Source organism: Amblyomma americanum, chromosome 10 (assembly GCF_052857255.1).
Source record: "Amblyomma americanum isolate KBUSLIRL-KWMA chromosome 10, ASM5285725v1, whole genome shotgun sequence".
Lineage (NCBI taxonomy): Eukaryota > Metazoa > Arthropoda > Arachnida > Ixodida > Ixodidae > Amblyomma > Amblyomma americanum.
This window is the reverse complement of record NC_135506.1, coordinates 75,591,398-75,607,590: the sequence shown is the minus strand read 5'-3', so window position 1 is coordinate 75,607,590 and position 16,193 is coordinate 75,591,398. Positions and strand designations below refer to the sequence as shown.

The 16,193-nt window shown below is 44.7% G+C and overlaps 1 protein-coding gene across 1 annotated transcript in view; it reads right to left on the bottom strand.

Moving 5' to 3' along the window:
• Positions 1-2,314: 2,314 nt before the first annotated feature.
• TrpA1 (Transient receptor potential cation channel A1) overlaps positions 2,315-16,193 on the bottom strand; it is a 174,164-nt gene continuing 160,285 nt past the window's right edge. The window contains 8 exon segments of the mRNA XM_077639238.1: positions 2,315-2,604; positions 3,649-3,782; positions 4,379-4,489; positions 8,454-8,522; positions 9,043-9,246; positions 12,964-13,023; positions 14,705-14,818; positions 14,820-14,838. Of these exon segments, the coding sequence (XP_077495364.1) occupies positions 2,445-2,604; positions 3,649-3,782; positions 4,379-4,489; positions 8,454-8,522; positions 9,043-9,246; positions 12,964-13,023; positions 14,705-14,818; positions 14,820-14,838 (871 nt within the window). The 3' untranslated portion in view covers positions 2,315-2,444.

Sequence of the window (16,193 nt, the reverse complement as noted above, 5' to 3'; positions counted from 1 at the left end):
GCCACACCCTTTGTATCGGGCGAGCATCCTACAGTGCCGATTTTTTGCAAAATAAAACTTTTTTTACGAGAAAAAACGGAAAACATAAACACAGGAGTCAGGAACGCGACAAAAAAGCACACACACACACACACACACACAAACACACACACGCTACTAAGTTAACGCGCAGAAAGGTAGAATTACTGTGAAGTTCAGGAAGGGAGACAAGTCTGCCATTTATCGAGGGCACTAAAATAGGTCAAAATATTCCAGTCATATAGATCGATTATGGTGCAGTCGTCACTCGCAAGTTGGCATTCAATTGTTTCACTTGATCGGCGCTGGAGGGCACCACAAGATTTGAAAGCTAGAGTTCTTGTTGCCGTCATTACTACCGCAAAGTCGCCCAAACTTTGCCGCTTCGTAATCGTAGTAGTCATATTTGTATTATAGCGTCAAATTATGTGTATTCGTTTGAGACATATAAATGTATATTTCAACTTAAATCGCATGTCTTCGGCTACCAAAGCTAAGAATTTAGTTACCTTGTGCGCTTTATCCCAGAGTGTACAGAAGAGAGGGTGCAAAATAACTGCCCGATAAGCGAAAATATTTGTTCTCTATGAAGATGTGATTTTTTATGACCATTCCTGTCAAAGATATACCAATAGTCCTGTTATGTATGCGCGTGAAAAGGTCCTTAAAAAGATGTAGCTAATGCGCGTTTTTTACACAAGCAAAACTCTCAAGCCACTGGTTTAAAAACAGGAACCTATGTGAAAACCTCCACATTGCGTAAGTTTTTAATCTAGTCGGAAACAAATTACGACTTGAAAAGCAGTGACAAGAGTTGTTTTTGAGGATGTCACTATATTTTTTTGATAAATAGTGTAGAATGCCTCAGCTTGTGGCGATGCTGTCTAAACACTCTAATTGTACGGGCTACTTGGAGCATTCTCCAAGTTAACCGCAAACAAAATCTTGCTTTTTCTTTTCATCAATGGGAAAAATTTACTTCGCAGCGATATACATTGCAAAAGTTAACTTTATATAGCATTGCACCAACACCGTCCAAGGATTTTTTGCTGATATCACAACCTTCTTGAAGTCTTCCATCTGGTGAACTTTGTTACAGTGATATCGCCACCCTCGCTTAGAAGTATAAATTTGGTATACTTCGCGAGAAGGGTCTCGTACTCATAAAAAAGAAACAACTTGTTAGTTTTTTACGGGTTAAAGAGTGCAGGAAAAGAAGCGTTGCAGTCCACTCCCAGGAACACAATTGTAGCTTATCTCGTAGGTCAGTGTTGAGGAGTTGATAAATGTAGTAACCGACAGATAATAGTCAAACTTTTCATTACGAAATTATAGAGTAGATAATTGCCACTGCCTTCTTTTTCGGAGAATAAGTCTAGATGTAGTGACTGCGTAATAAGCGTGGCGCAGTCAGGGACCTTTTAGAACAGTAATGACAGATTGGTAGCAAAACAGTCACTGTCGACAACTGTCGCATTGTTTTCGGAGGAGTTTTAAACCGTCAGGTTAAAGAATTGAGAACATGTACGGGGAGCAGTTAGACACGCGATAAGTGCGAACGCCGCGCTGGACTTGTTTAGATTTTATATGGTATGAAGGTGACACAAGACTGTCGAGTATTAAATCTAAGAATTTAGTAAAAGCGCATTTATTACTAGCCATTTGGTATAGAAGTTTATCTCTAATGCGGGTCACTTCACCAATAACTTAATTAGGTGATGTCATAACTCTTCTACATAAGCTCGTAGAGACACCCATAGAAGCTATAGGTGATTTAACTGCAGCTTGTGTAATTATGACAACGTTTCTGTGGGAAAAAAATTCTGTAGTCGCGTTTACTGGCAGCGATATTATTTTGGTAAGAAAGGTACGAATGCTTCTTCTGGCAAAATCATAGTGTATTTAGTATACCTTCTAAAAAACTTGCAATTTGGCGGCCCTCATTGTGTAGTACCAAAAGTACGTATCAAAAGATGGTGCTTGATATTGCCCGTTTTATATAGCAGTGTATTTTGAGATTTGGGTTAAAAGACGAAAAAACTAATACAATACGCTCTAAGGAGCTGCGCTAGCACCTGGCGTGAGAAAAGAAACTTTGGCTCTCTGAACCTACTTGCGCAAAGTTTACCACCTGAATGAAAGGTGTCAGCAGATCTTTTGCTGCGAGGTCAGGCAGCTTCGCTCTTGAATCGTGTGCAACTCCAGCTCGAATCTGACACAAAAGTAGCTAAAGGCCAAGCCAGAAGAACCATTGACACCGTATATAAAGGAGATGGGGTCTTGAATTCGCCTTTTTAGCAGTCCTGCACCATGGTGTCGATTTCGGTTTAGATATGTGCCAAAAATTACTACGGCAATTTTAGCATAAAATAGCCGTGAAAAAAGAGAGAGGGCCGCGCTTATTAGCGGGACGAGGCCTATGAAACTCATAGGCTGGCTTGTGTTGTGGCACTGAGTGGCCGATCCTGGATGTTTTCGAAGTATCCTTCGTCCATGTCGTCATTCTCTGTTCGAATCTCCATCTTCTGAACGACCAACCGCATTAGCGAAAGTTGCTGCTCCATGGCCCTAGAGATCTCCTTCAACCTGCAATCAAACAGTAAGTCAATAACTGGTTGACCCAAGTATTTATTGCTCAAATATTTAATCTTTAATGTTATATGTTATTACAAAGTTTTTTTCTTTCTCCCTGTCCGTCGCGCCAAACTTTTTATTCCGAAACACTCACCAACTAGCCCAAGTTAAGGTGTTATTGATTGCTTAGTCAGCTGTACATTCTTTACTACCAGTAAACTACAGGGAGCATGTTTCCTTAGCACACAAGATTTTCTGCAAAACAAGTGGATGAACATGCCAAAACTACTCAAATAAGTCATTGCTGTAGTTGTTTGCTTACATATCCTAGGTTCCGGCCTGCAGCAGGTACATTAAAGATCTAAGAAAACCCCCCTATTTTCACTAAACTTACGAGATCTGGTTACAAGCGACTGTTTAATGCTGTACTTTCATTTATTCCCTGATGACGCCATTCCTTGTCCAGAGTAAGCTGCAACTGCTGCGCTGGCGTGATGGTTTGAGCATCAGCCTCGCATGCGGGAGGTGCGGGGTTCGATCCCTAGTGCCGCCGGGTGCCCACAAGTGGTACATTGGGTGCAAGCTTTCCCCTGCCTGGAGCTCGGCTACTTTAGGGCGAAATGCTTTGGAAATGGGTCTTTGGCCTCACCTTGTACATTTAAAAACTACCTTGTGCCAACGAGTGCTCTATGATCAAAACTGCCATTGAACTATAAATATTCATCATCGTCATCATCATCACGTAAACACGATGTAGCTGACCATGTCAAGGCTTAAAGTGACAGAGCTCTTAGCACTACGGCTATTTTCGTGGAATCGCAAAGTTTGTTGTTAGGCACGAAGATAAAAAAAAAAATCTGCCAACTTTTCTCCTGGGACAAATCACGTGCCTCACGCTATCTTTCTAACGCGAGGCTAACAATCCTAACGATGTGATGATGATGACAACACAGTCATAAAAACCGTGTTTGCAGTGCAGTTACATGATTTCATAAGCAACATCACAGCGAGCTGACATCATCCGAAGAATTAGACGAGGCACATTTTACCACTTACCTTCGTTTCTGCCTGTTCAGCTCCACGACCATCTCTTGCGTGGCAGCGTCAGGTATTCCACTCCCAGCGGCAAGGGCCCTGTTTCGTTTGCCGTTTTCTTTGGGACTTGCGAACCAGCGTTGAATGGTCTGCCACTGTTGCCAAAAAATACGCGCACTAAAAATACCACTCTTTGTGCAATTTTGTCTATCGCATTTCTTACTGCTGATGTTTTCCCAGTTCTACAATATTAGTTTATAGTGGAATTCATGCTGGCATGTATAATCGTTCTCTGCTCAGGAAAAGATATTGTGGAAGCGAGTAATGAGAAATACAACATTATTTTAGCCCAGATTAATTCTAATCCCTTGAAGGTGTGCTATCAGCAGTAGGATCTAAGCGTTTGCGTCTACCGAAAATAATCGTACGAAAAAACGAGTCATGGACATGGTAGGAATTAACGGTTGTGAAAGGCGGAATGATTCCGAACGTTATGCTCGCAGCATTCAATAATTAAGAATATGCAGCGGATGGAGGCGAGAGATGTAAGCCGAAAAAACATCACTTGTAAATAAAAAAGGCTTATAAATATATGCATCACACAATGATTGCGGTAATGCAAACCTGAACCCTGGTCTGATGCCCGTAGTGCACGGACATTGATTTTTTTAGCCATCCCTATATACTTCACTTCAACATGCTCACTTCAGATTGCGCAGCCCAAGGATAAAGGTGCAGGTATCTCTCTTACAACGTAAGACGAAGACCCCTTTTGGTTCGGGTACACGTAGACCTCAGTCTTGTCAACCATGGTCAGGATGCGACGAGGAAGCTTCCGCTCAAGGTCAGTATGAAGCTCCACCTGTGGTCCACACAATATGAAATTTTTCTCCGAATGAATTTTATAAGCATAACAAACGACAGAAAACCAAATTATAATGAGCATATTAGGTCTAAAAAAACGCCAAGTTACGCTCTGAAAGATACGCATACTTTGAACACTTGACATTCCATCTCTTGCAAGAGTTTTATTAGATAAACTGTAACAAGATAGTTGATTTATGATGCATGCTACATTGTTTCCTGACATAATACGCATCAAAATATATGACTTGGACACGGCGCTGTTAAGATAAGCATAGGATTATATATTTTCATGATTGAAGGACCCATGTCTTTATTACCGGTCACACCTTTTCTCGTGTTACTGAAAGTGGGAAGGGTTTCGGGGGAACAGGCCGTACGCTAGTGGTAGTGATGGGCGAAGAGTGCTTTCCTCAGCGTCTTCCATTTGCAAATGAATATTTCACTAATTCAAAAGTTATGCTTGCTTTTCTCTTTTGCTCTGTTGCGTTTTCTGCTTCGTGCAAGCGTGTAATGCAAGCAAGAAGGAGTATCAACCACTGATCACGAACATTTCACAGGACGATACCTCATGTGTGCCGAGAGTGGCCGAGGCGGCTGCGCCTGCACATTTAGTTTATAAACATTTGCTGAAAGAAGATGTAGTGCGGGATTTTGCACAACATTCCAAAGATGACACAAAAACGTGTTTGTGAGGAGGATTGTTACAAGAAGTTGTTAATTGAGAGATTGCCAGTGTATTGTTTTACAGCGCTAAATGATTAGCTTCGTTTCCCTATTTAGCAAAGTCATCGGCCACGTTCTTTTCGCAAAGTGCCCCGCACCGCCTCAATTGTCATCAGGTCCTGTGACCGTCACGGCAAGCAGCCCGTGTTTCGTGCCTCATGGTAGATCAATTGCCATCAGATTAGGTAGAAGTTGTCTACCCAGTAATTCTCTCACTTCTCGGTGGACACCTCCACCACGCCGTGAGGAAAGGGTTAAGGAGGGAATGAAAGAAGGAAGAAAAAGAGGTGTCTTCATGCGGGGCTCCAGAATAATTTCACCTACGTGCTGTTCTTTAAGGTGAAAGGCATCGCACTGCACACGGGTATCTTCTTGGAATCGCCTCTATCGAAACGCTATCGAATGCGGCTGTCGTGGTCCGGATAGATTCAGCGTGCTCGGAACTGCATCCGGAAACTAAACCATGCCTTGAAGGAATTGCTAAAAGATGGGGAAAGAAAGAGAGTAACGGTAGTGGGGCGGGGGTTTCAGTATGAATTAAGATCAACTGGGGTTCTGTAATGCAAGCTGGCAGCGCGTACTGTATGGACATCTTTTCCTTTTTGCACCCATCGAAACACTGATGCTGCGGACCGAATCTGATGCCCCGTTATCGAGCTCAGCTGTCGATCACCCTAAACACTAAGCCACCATGAAAACTGAAAACTAATTTTGTGGGACCGGAACGCAGAGCAACTCTTTCAATTGTGGGTGGGCACCTCAGAGGCACAGTGATAAAAGATATGAATTAAAGAGCGAAAAAAAGAGAGAAAGATGCCGTACTGGAGAACAAAACGAAAATTTATACAATGAAGGCTTGTGAGTGGTCCTCAATTTTGGACTCCAGTTGTTCTTGCCAACCTTCGAGCCTTTTCGACCAGCCTCATCTAATGGCTTGGATATGAGTTGGCCAGCTTACTCTCCCAATGAAATTGAAATTGATCTTTAGGGAAAGGAAATGGCGCAGTATCTATCGCATATAACGGCGGACACCTGAACCTCGCCGTAAGGGAAGGAATAAAGAAGAAGGGCCTGGCCGTTTCTTCGCAGAGCCGACCACAGGACCACCCCACTTCGAAGAAGTGGAGACCGGCCCTCCTCCCCCTCCCCCACCTCCACCCCCATGAAGCCCCTCATTTCTGCCGCAAGGCTAGGCCTATTTTATGCAGAAATAAAGACGTATAAAAAAAAGGAGGATCTAAGAGAAGAAAGAGAGAAAGAAGTGCCGTAGTGGAGGGCTCTGGAAAAATTTCGACCACCTGGGGATCTTTAACGTACACTGAAATCGCACAGCACAAGGGTGCCTTGGCGTCCCGCCTTCATCGAAACGCGGCCGCCGCGGTCGGGTTCGAACTCGGGAACTCCGGATCAGTAGCCGAGCGCTCTAACCACTGAGCCACCACGACGGGTCTTTCTCTCTCTCTCTCCCAATGCTCTGGTTTCGAATCGGGCATTTGATCTGTTGCTTTATTTCTTTGACCTGTCCATACTATGTACGTACTATATTGTGAATATTTCACCACAGGGGAGGCAGTATGGCTCCTAGTGGGTGGAAAACATGACATGTAATAATTTGTATTGGGGTATGCGCCTGTTTGCAAATCTTGTAATATTATTTTTTGTGCTTTATTGAGCGACTTGCGTCCAGGCGGATATGTTCTACGTTGTATTGCGTTGTGTGCGGAAATGTAAACAGGTGTAGGATTCCATTCGCCTCAGCTTCTAATGGAATCCTGTTAGCCATTTCTTGGCAACTCGTGTGATCCGCGAGGTTGCTACTTAAACAAGGGTGTGCAGGAGACCACGTAAAGGTGACCAGTTTTATCGTTGTCAATTGCTGAAAATTGAAATTGGTTTTAAGGAAAGGAAATGGTGCAGTACCTGTTTCACATATCTCGATGGACACCCGAACCGCACCGTAAGAGGAGGAGCAAAGAAGGGAGTGAGAGAAGAAAGAGGTGCTGTAGTGGAGAGCTCCGGAATAATTCCGACTACCTGGGGATCTTGAACGTGCTCTGACATCGCACAGCACACGGGCGCCGTTACGTGTCGCCTTGAACAAAACGCGGCCGCCGCGGTCGGATTCAAACCTGAGCACTCCGGATCTGTAGCCGAGAGCCATAACCACTGAGCCACCGCGGCGGGTTGGGTCGATTGCTGGATGACAGGGCTCCGGAATATTTCCGAACGCCTGGGGTGCTGTAACATGCGGAACCATTGCGCTGTGTACGGGCGCCTTTTGCGGGTCAGCTGAAAACTCGGATGTTATCTTAGGGTTCTTTGGAGTACAACGTCTTTTAAAGGAGGGCACTAGCTTGTGTGATAGGAGACAAAGGCTTGGTAGAGAGAAACAGAAAATTAAAATTGGTTTTGAGGAAAGGAGACCCAGTAACTGTTTGAATTAACGGTGGACACGTCAACTGCGCTATGAGGAAAGGTATGAAAAAAGGTGTGAAAGAAGGGCGACAGAAACAAAGGCAGAAGTCGAACCCGACCGCGGAGGCAGCGTTTCGATGATGGCGAAAGGCGCCCGTGTGCTGTACGATGTCAGTTCACGTTAACGACCCCCAGGTGGTCGAAATTATTCCGGAGCCCTCCTCTACGGCACCTCTTTCTTCCTTTCTTCTTTCACTCCATCCTTTATCCCGTCCCTTACTGCGCAGTTCAGGTATCGCGGAGATACGAGACAGATATCGTGCCATTTCCTCTCCCCAAAAACAAATTTGGAGGTCTTCCGATGAATTTATACCTGGGGTAATTTTTAATGGGAACTTACATCGAACATCACGCTGTGACTCTGTTTCCGTGCCTACAAAAGACGGCCATCACGGCCGGCATCGAAATTGCAGCCACAGAAGGTGCATCTTTTCGCAAACGTTCTACGTAGGTTCAAAGGAAGTACACGGGGTATTATTCTCCCAATATTGAAAGCCTTGAACGTAGCGTGAAGAAATGAATTAAGTAGGGGGTGAAAAGAGCGGAGCCTTGAAAGAAATTACGGTTCCGCTAGCCATTGCTGAACATTTGAAATTTAAGCAGCAGTTGTAAATGCTGTGAATGTTTTTTTTTGATGTGCTAAGGACTCCTGTGGTCTACAGGCCAAACACAAGACAAGGACTGGCGATTATGACAATAAAGAGAAATCGTGAATTGCACGATTTAGATTATCGGCCCATTTGCAATGAGTGTGAACTTGCCTGCATTGTGAGCCTCTTGAGCTGTGCGTTTCGGCGGACGGTTTCAATGTCACCAACGGCCAAACCAATCTGAAATAAAAGTGACAATCGGCTTAATAGCGGCAGTAAACGGCGGGCTTAAACATAGCACCGTGTTCCATTCGCTGCTTCTGTTCGACTCTCGACAGATTCGTCCTTCTATGACCTCGCCTTTGCATAGTGGTGGCAGAGCCTAGGTGATAACGAGCCTTCTGGAAACCCGTGTCAGAGTGGACCCATCTTACAAGCTTCGATAGGCGGCTTCCTTAGAAGAAATTGACTTTGTTTTTAATGAAGAAACGTTAACACTTCATCGTCTAACACATCACAGTTGACTCACAGAGAGAGCATGGTGCGGAGAATCATGTGCTGCCATACCAACGTTTAGCCTCTATTGATGTGGAGATGAAACACGGGAGTAGCCCTCTATCGTGACTTGTCTCATGGTAGTTTTGTGTATTTGAAATTATGCTGCCGTATTTTCACACGTAGCAACTCGCCTAATTTGAATCAGTGCTCCCATCACCAGTTGTAGGGCAGTTTAACATTAGCATTTTCGAATGGCGCTCACGAGCAGGTTCATCAGCAGGATGGGCATGAGGACGATGAAGACGACCAGGAACCAGGTGGCGGCCACAATCTGGTACCAGGCGGAGGACTCGAGTGCGCGCATGGGCCGCAGGTAGGTGCCCAGGAAGTCCAGCTCTCCGAGCATCATGGTGCCCACACGCACCAACGAGATCACCGGGTTGTGGAAACCCTTGTCGCTCATGTTCTGCAATGGTGCAATGGTACACGGTGAGTATTAGCAGCCACAAAAGAGCAGGATTAAATGACAATTATCAAGTCTAAATTGATTAAATTGACGTCGAAAGTAATATTAACGGAGAAATAAAACACTCTGGTCTATGAGAATGTCCATGTTGCTCCTGCCAGTGCCGCAAAAATGAATGGAAGATCACCGAGAGCAAAACGTAGGCATTGTCTTTTTAAAGATATTTGCTTGAATAATGTGATCATCGCCGGCGCAGCTCGGGAATAATATGGCAGTAATTCGTCTTGCACTGTGCTCAACTGACATCAAAAATTAGTATCCGGTAGAAGCCGCTGCCTAAAGGAAAAAACAAATAAGAACTTGAGGAGAGCACTCAATAAGTCTTTTATACCGGCAACCAGGAGTAAAGCGGGAAGAGGCAGAAAACTAATACAGCCAATGTTGGCTACATCGAAGCTGTTTATAAAAATTATGGGTCTAATGAAGTTACATACTGGATGTTCCAGCTAACTATAGCCAGAGTTTAAAAATATGCCGCGGCACTCTAAGATGACGCGACTGAATGCGTGTTGCTGGCTATTCTATGGAACAAGTCACACTATTTTTTCTATTGGGGTTAATTGCATAATTAGTCGATATTAATTAACTAACTTCGTAAAAAATGAAGGTAGGTGAAAACTTCCAGCGACAAAGTTGCAGAACGGTCCTCGGTACCGTCAAACGTTCCGTGTACGAACGAAGAGATCATTTTGCCCAGTGTGCTGCCGCTTGAAAGGCGACAGGGCAGCGACGCAGCAATTGGGTGTGCGATTCACGCCAGCCGCATGCTTCTTTAGCAGCGGTTCGCGATAGCGATAAGCAGACGCAGCCGTTATCGCTTGAGCTAGCCTAAATCGCACAGCCGGTGCCTGAGTGGCAGCCCTGTCACCTTTTCAGCTGCAGCTCACCCGCCAAATGATCTGTTCTTTGCAGAAGTTCGAAATGATTGCAATCGCGGCGCTCAAGCGGACATGTCACGTGGTATCTTTTGTATTTCGCGGGCGTCTACGGTGGGCGAAAAGAAAAAAAGCTAATACGCAGTAGATGGAAAGGGGTTAGAAACATTAATCGGACATTTTGGGGACCGTTCTACAACTTTCTCTTTGGAATTTATCATCTAACTTTGTTGCTTACGGAGTTGGTTAATTATTCTAGACAAATTTCCAAGTAGGCGAAATACAAAAATAGTGTGACTTGCTCCATACAATACACAGCAACATGCATTTGGTCCCGTCGTCTTAGAGTGCCGCTGCATATGTTAAACCCTTGGCTAAATTTAGCTGGGACGCCCTGAGGATTTGTCTTGCAGCCGTGGACGACCACGTTATTACGGGGAAAAACTACCCTATGATGGAAAATTAAGAACCCCATCTGAACTACCCTACGACAGAACATAGAAAATTCCATTTGAACTTTGCCGCTTTTTCGCTTTCAGTAAATCGATTTCTAGCAGTGGGCAGCCGCTTCATAGTCATTGGATGTGGTGAACTGAAATTACCCTTTGTGAGCTGCTTTCTCGTTCAGAGCACGAAACAGGAACAAAACGTTTCCCACCTTCGTCAATTCATGATGAAAAAGAAAGCGCAAAAGGAACACGAGGGGATGGAACGGGAACGACGCAAACAAGCGTTGCAGCAGCAACAACAACAGACACAACAACAACAACAAGAGAAGACAAGCGCTTCTCTGCCTCGTTCCATTTTCCGTCCCCATCGTGTTCCGTTTGCACTATTTTTTCATCACGAACGATATCCAATTCACCCAACTACGCCGCATTCATCAAGACTCGTTTAAAGGGTTTCTTCTGAATATGCAGGCGAAATTCTAGAGGCCCGTGTGCTGTGCGATGTCAGTGAACATAAAAGAACCCCAGGTGGTCGAAATTTCCGGAGCCGTTCACTACGGCGTCCCTCATAGCCTGAGTGAGTCGCTTTGGGACGTTTAAACCCTCCATATTGATGCGACGCGCCCATCTTCGCCGAAACTAGGATGCGCTGCCCGCTTAACGATGTTACGCAGTGCAGTCCACACGACGGCCCACGGCGCCTACGCACTGCTTCCAAGGTAAATTATTTTCCCCATTATCCAACGTCCTCGCTGCGTGTGGTCCGCTTGGAGCGCGCTCTCCTTTTATGGTACCGTTTGCATTTTAGTTTGTTTTCACGGCGTGGAAGTGATTTTGGTACGTTTCACGATACCGACAGCCATTGATCAGACATGGGTCATATCGCAGGTAAGCTGTCTTAACTTCCTTATCTTGCATGTGGAGTAGAGTGTTCTGTCGCTCCAAACCTCCGACAAGTTCAGCAGTGGTCAGGGTTGGCCAATGAGCTCGAAAAACTTTCAGCGTTAGCCAATTGCCTAGGCTACCAAACCAATTCCCCAACACCAATCTATTACGATTATTATATAGCCTGGGCATATCCTGCGAAAACTGAGCCAGAGGAAACAAACGCGGCGATGCTTCCACGTTGATGGCGGAAAAGATTACACGTTTTTTTTCTCGTTTTTAGCTTTCCATTCTGCATTTTCATACATTCTCAGTTTATCGAAGCGTACCTTTCGTCTTTTAGCGCGGGCTTGTTTTGGCAGATGCATTTGATGGTTTTGGTTTTTGGGAGTTTAAACGGCCCAAAGCGACTGAGGCCATGAGAGACGCCGAAGTGAAGGGCTCCGGAAATTTCGACCACCTGCGGTTCTTCAACGTGCACTGACATCGCACAGTACACGAGCCTCTAGAATTTCGCCTCCATCCAAATTCGACCACCGCGGCCGGAATCGAACCCGCGTCTTTAGGGCCAGCAGCCAAGCGCCGTAACCACTCTGCCACTGCGGCGGCGCAGATGCGTTTGAATGTGTACGGTCAGACGCCATGTTTCGCCAAAACATCCTGCAGATAGCTACATCGATTAAAGATACCCAAGATGGCGAATTAGAGGTGCCGTAAGCTTAAAATGCTTTGATGTACCGGCGTAGCACATTTAAAATGCTGAAACTCGTCGCAAGGCAAAGTCTCTTCTGGGCTTAGAACCCAACCATCTATCCGAACCATCGGTAGCGAGGCAGGGTCCAACGTACAGGACCACTGCCTTCCGCTGCTCAGTGTTTACCTTGAGTTCCGCTCAGCGCCAAAAGATGGCGCCATTTGTCCACACGATATAGGTGCCTCAAGGCCTGCACCGCCTCTCGAGTTAAGCTGTCCGCGGGTACACGAATTTTGCTCACACGTCTCAAGGGGTGCGCGTGTGCCGCTTGGGTTGCAGGAAGAAAATAGGCTCCTTCGCGCCGCGCGTTCGCTTTGGCCACTGCGGGACTTGGAAGACGCTGTCGTTGACGCATGCTCTCGTCTGCAGAGCAACACGTAGTCACAAGGGGGTGACTGAAAGTTTCGCCGAAGTTCGTTTAGATTCGCCTCCGCGTTCTCTCTCCGTTCCGCCTCCAAGTTCTCCCGCGACACACCACCAAAGGGGTATAAAAGCATTTCATGCTTAAAAGAACTGTTAAGGTAAACAGTTGCGCCATATGGTCGACATGTTAACCGATGGACTTGCTTCTCGCAAAAAGGGCTTAAACATGGGCCGTAAGAAAGAGCAAGTCAACCAACTAAAAGAGATCATCAGGCGCTGCCTTGTGTCTGTAGGTGGAGGCGGTGAATATAAAAAAAGCGGGCATACTAACCATTGACCGCATGGTTATATTTCCTGTATACGGGTCAACAACGGGAGTCTTCACGTTCATCTGTCAAGAAAAATGCATAGAATAGTGACAGGCATGCATTAGCCGGTATGTATATTCGAGGGTAAGGTCAATAGGTGAAATGTATTCATTTGAAGTTAATTGTCGCAACTGCCTCGATGCAGTAAATACACGCAATACAAATAACATTACGGCTGGAGAGCGCGAATGCCCGCGTGAGTAAAATATGCAGTATAGATTTCTGCTGTAACTTTTTTCTTGTGTACACTGGTGATAAATTAACTGAAATAAAATGTTTGAATGCTTGTTACCTGAGACTATCGCGGCTCTCTATTGAGAGCTTTTGGTTACAGTTACTGTTACATGACTATTATTTCGTGACATGTAATACCACTTGAAATAGTAAATACACTGGCAGCATATTAAATGAAAAATGACACCTTATACTTGTACTGTGTCAGACTATCATTACACAGTTTTTAAAGCGTCTATTTAGAGCTATCATGACACCAGACGTTTTGTCTAATTTTTGAGTGCATCGAGGACAGTTCCTATTTCCTGCAAGAGTAGTCCCCAAACCAAAGCATAATCCGCTTTTTTAAAATAGATTGCAAAGAAATTCCCCTCTATTGCCGCTTATGAATACGGAAGCGCTGGTTTCGGCTGAGTTCCCCATCAGAAACGCGTCCTCTTGGATTGCCTTCCGAGACTAAATTTAGCCCACGGATGTCAGAGACCCAAATGTTATAGCCTATGTTTGGTTGCTTGGGAATTTTAGTTCTGTCATTTTCAGCCATTTATATGTTTTTGTCTTTTCTTTGCACTTATACTCCGTTAATTAGCTGACATGAGAGGAAGCCTGGAAAAGAATTCAAAGAAGTGTATGTTTTTTCCATTCCCAAAACTCAGCAGTCGCGCTAATCTTTACACTGAATACCTAATGGTGTAGGAAAGACAGGAAATTTAAAATGTTCGATTGGTGTTCCTGCTGCCTTCGTGAAGCTTGTTGACCTGAAAGTATGCGAAGGAATCTAGTGCCGTAAAAGAGAAAAATACAGCAAGGAAGCCTCTTTTGGCCGTCCTATTCTGGCCACTGTCTCGGGTGAACTCATAGTAAAGAAAGCACTAAGGTGGTAGTGGTGGTTGGATGGTTAACGGCTTTAAGAGCAGGCAAGACCAGCCTTGCATTCATTCTACCGAAACTGCTGTGCTTGCGTCCCATATTCTAAGCAACTCCTTTCATTGCTTCAGAAGCCCTGTGCTGCCTACCAATTTCAAAAGCAGCCTTTCAATTATGCGGATTTTGGTTAAAAGATATTCAGGCTGCACTACATGATCATAATTTTATTCAACGAGTTAGAGACATTTCTGAGCAATTTAATGCCACCTTTGAAGCTGTAGACTCTTTCTGGGGGAGGCGAACATTTCTTCTGACGTTTTAAAACATTTCATGTTTTTGCTGCTGTTACATGTAAAAAATGCATGCATTGAAAACAGAATAACGGCAGCAAGAACAATGCAACTAATAAGGATAGAAACGCGCAGAAATAGAAATTAGCAACTAAAGAAAAAAGCAGCGCGAAGCTTTAATTCATTTATATAACTGATGTCAAAATTTATTCAAATCGGAAAGTTTGTTCCATTTTTAAGATGTTCTCCTGGCGCTTTCAGGAGCTGATTAGCTATTGAAGAAATTTATGCGCTTAGCAGCGCTGATACTCACGTCAATTTTTGCGAGAAGAATATGGAAGCTCAGGCCGAAGGCAATTATTAGCACAGAGAAGACAAACATGACCTTCAGTAATGTCGACAGGATTTCTAAGAACATTACAACGTAAGAGGCCGATGCGGTTGAACCTGAAATGAAGAGAATCGGTCGGGAACGGTGTAGCGAACTAAAAACAGTGAATCGCGCTGTTTTTCGACACAGAATCAAATTATAACTACTCATTTATACGTTTTAATGCACCACAAAAGGCCAAATAAGTTGTAAAATTTAACAACCCCCTCCTCCCGCTGCCTGCTGGCTTCATGTCCTAATTGCCGTCTTATGGACACCTAATGGAAAGAATTAGAATTTTTCTGTGCTTGAGCCGAACCACTCGTGATGAACGTTTCATCGCATAAAATTTCCGGTCCATTGCGCTTTGGTTTCTTCACTATATTGCTTACATTTAAGTACCTGTATGTCAAGCTATCAAGAGGAGTGACAAGAGTCTCAAAAGTAATATGAAATTGGGATTCAATGAACGAATGCAAGGAGTTCCTGATTAAAATGCAGTATTGCGTGCGAGCTTGCCCATGCGTACACGCCAGGAGAAGGGCAGAAGTTGAATTTTAGCGAATATATGTTTAAAAAACTCACTAGCCCATAAATGTTCCGTACACCGAAGAGCAAACCTCATAAGAGCTGAAAGTTTCATCCAACAATTTTTTTCAAAGTTAAAAATCAAATGAATCAGAGCCAGGTATCCAGATTAATCATGATAAGGGAGTGCCTGGATCTTTTTCACGTGAACTTTATAGTGGCATTCACTACATGAAGAGTAGAATGGTCTGCTTAAACTTCTCCTTCAAGACGACGAGCAAGCACTCTCCTGACTGAGTATGCTACACTGCACACACACACACACACACACACACACACACACACACACACACACACACACACACACACACACACACACACACACACACACACACACACACACACACACACACACACACACACACACACACACACACACACACACACACACACGCACACGCACACGCGCACGCACGCACGCACGCACGCACGCGCACGCGCACGCACACACACACACACACACACACACACACACACACACACACACACACACACACACACACACACACACACACACACACACACACACACACACACACACACACACACACACACACACACACACACACACACACACACACACACACACACATATATATATATACACAATCCTTACTCGTAATCTTGTTATTCGAGGTTCTCATTACAAATAGCAAGCATCCATCGGTAGCTCCGGATGAGATTTAGCCTTCTATGCAAATGCGTCACACCTCAACAAATTGTTACTGCACTCAATTCTAAACATCATGCTTGGCAGTTAAGGCTCAACGACGTCCCCCGTGGCTGACGACTTAATGCGAGCATGCTCGTTAGATCGCGGTATAGATGCTATTCCTATCCCTGA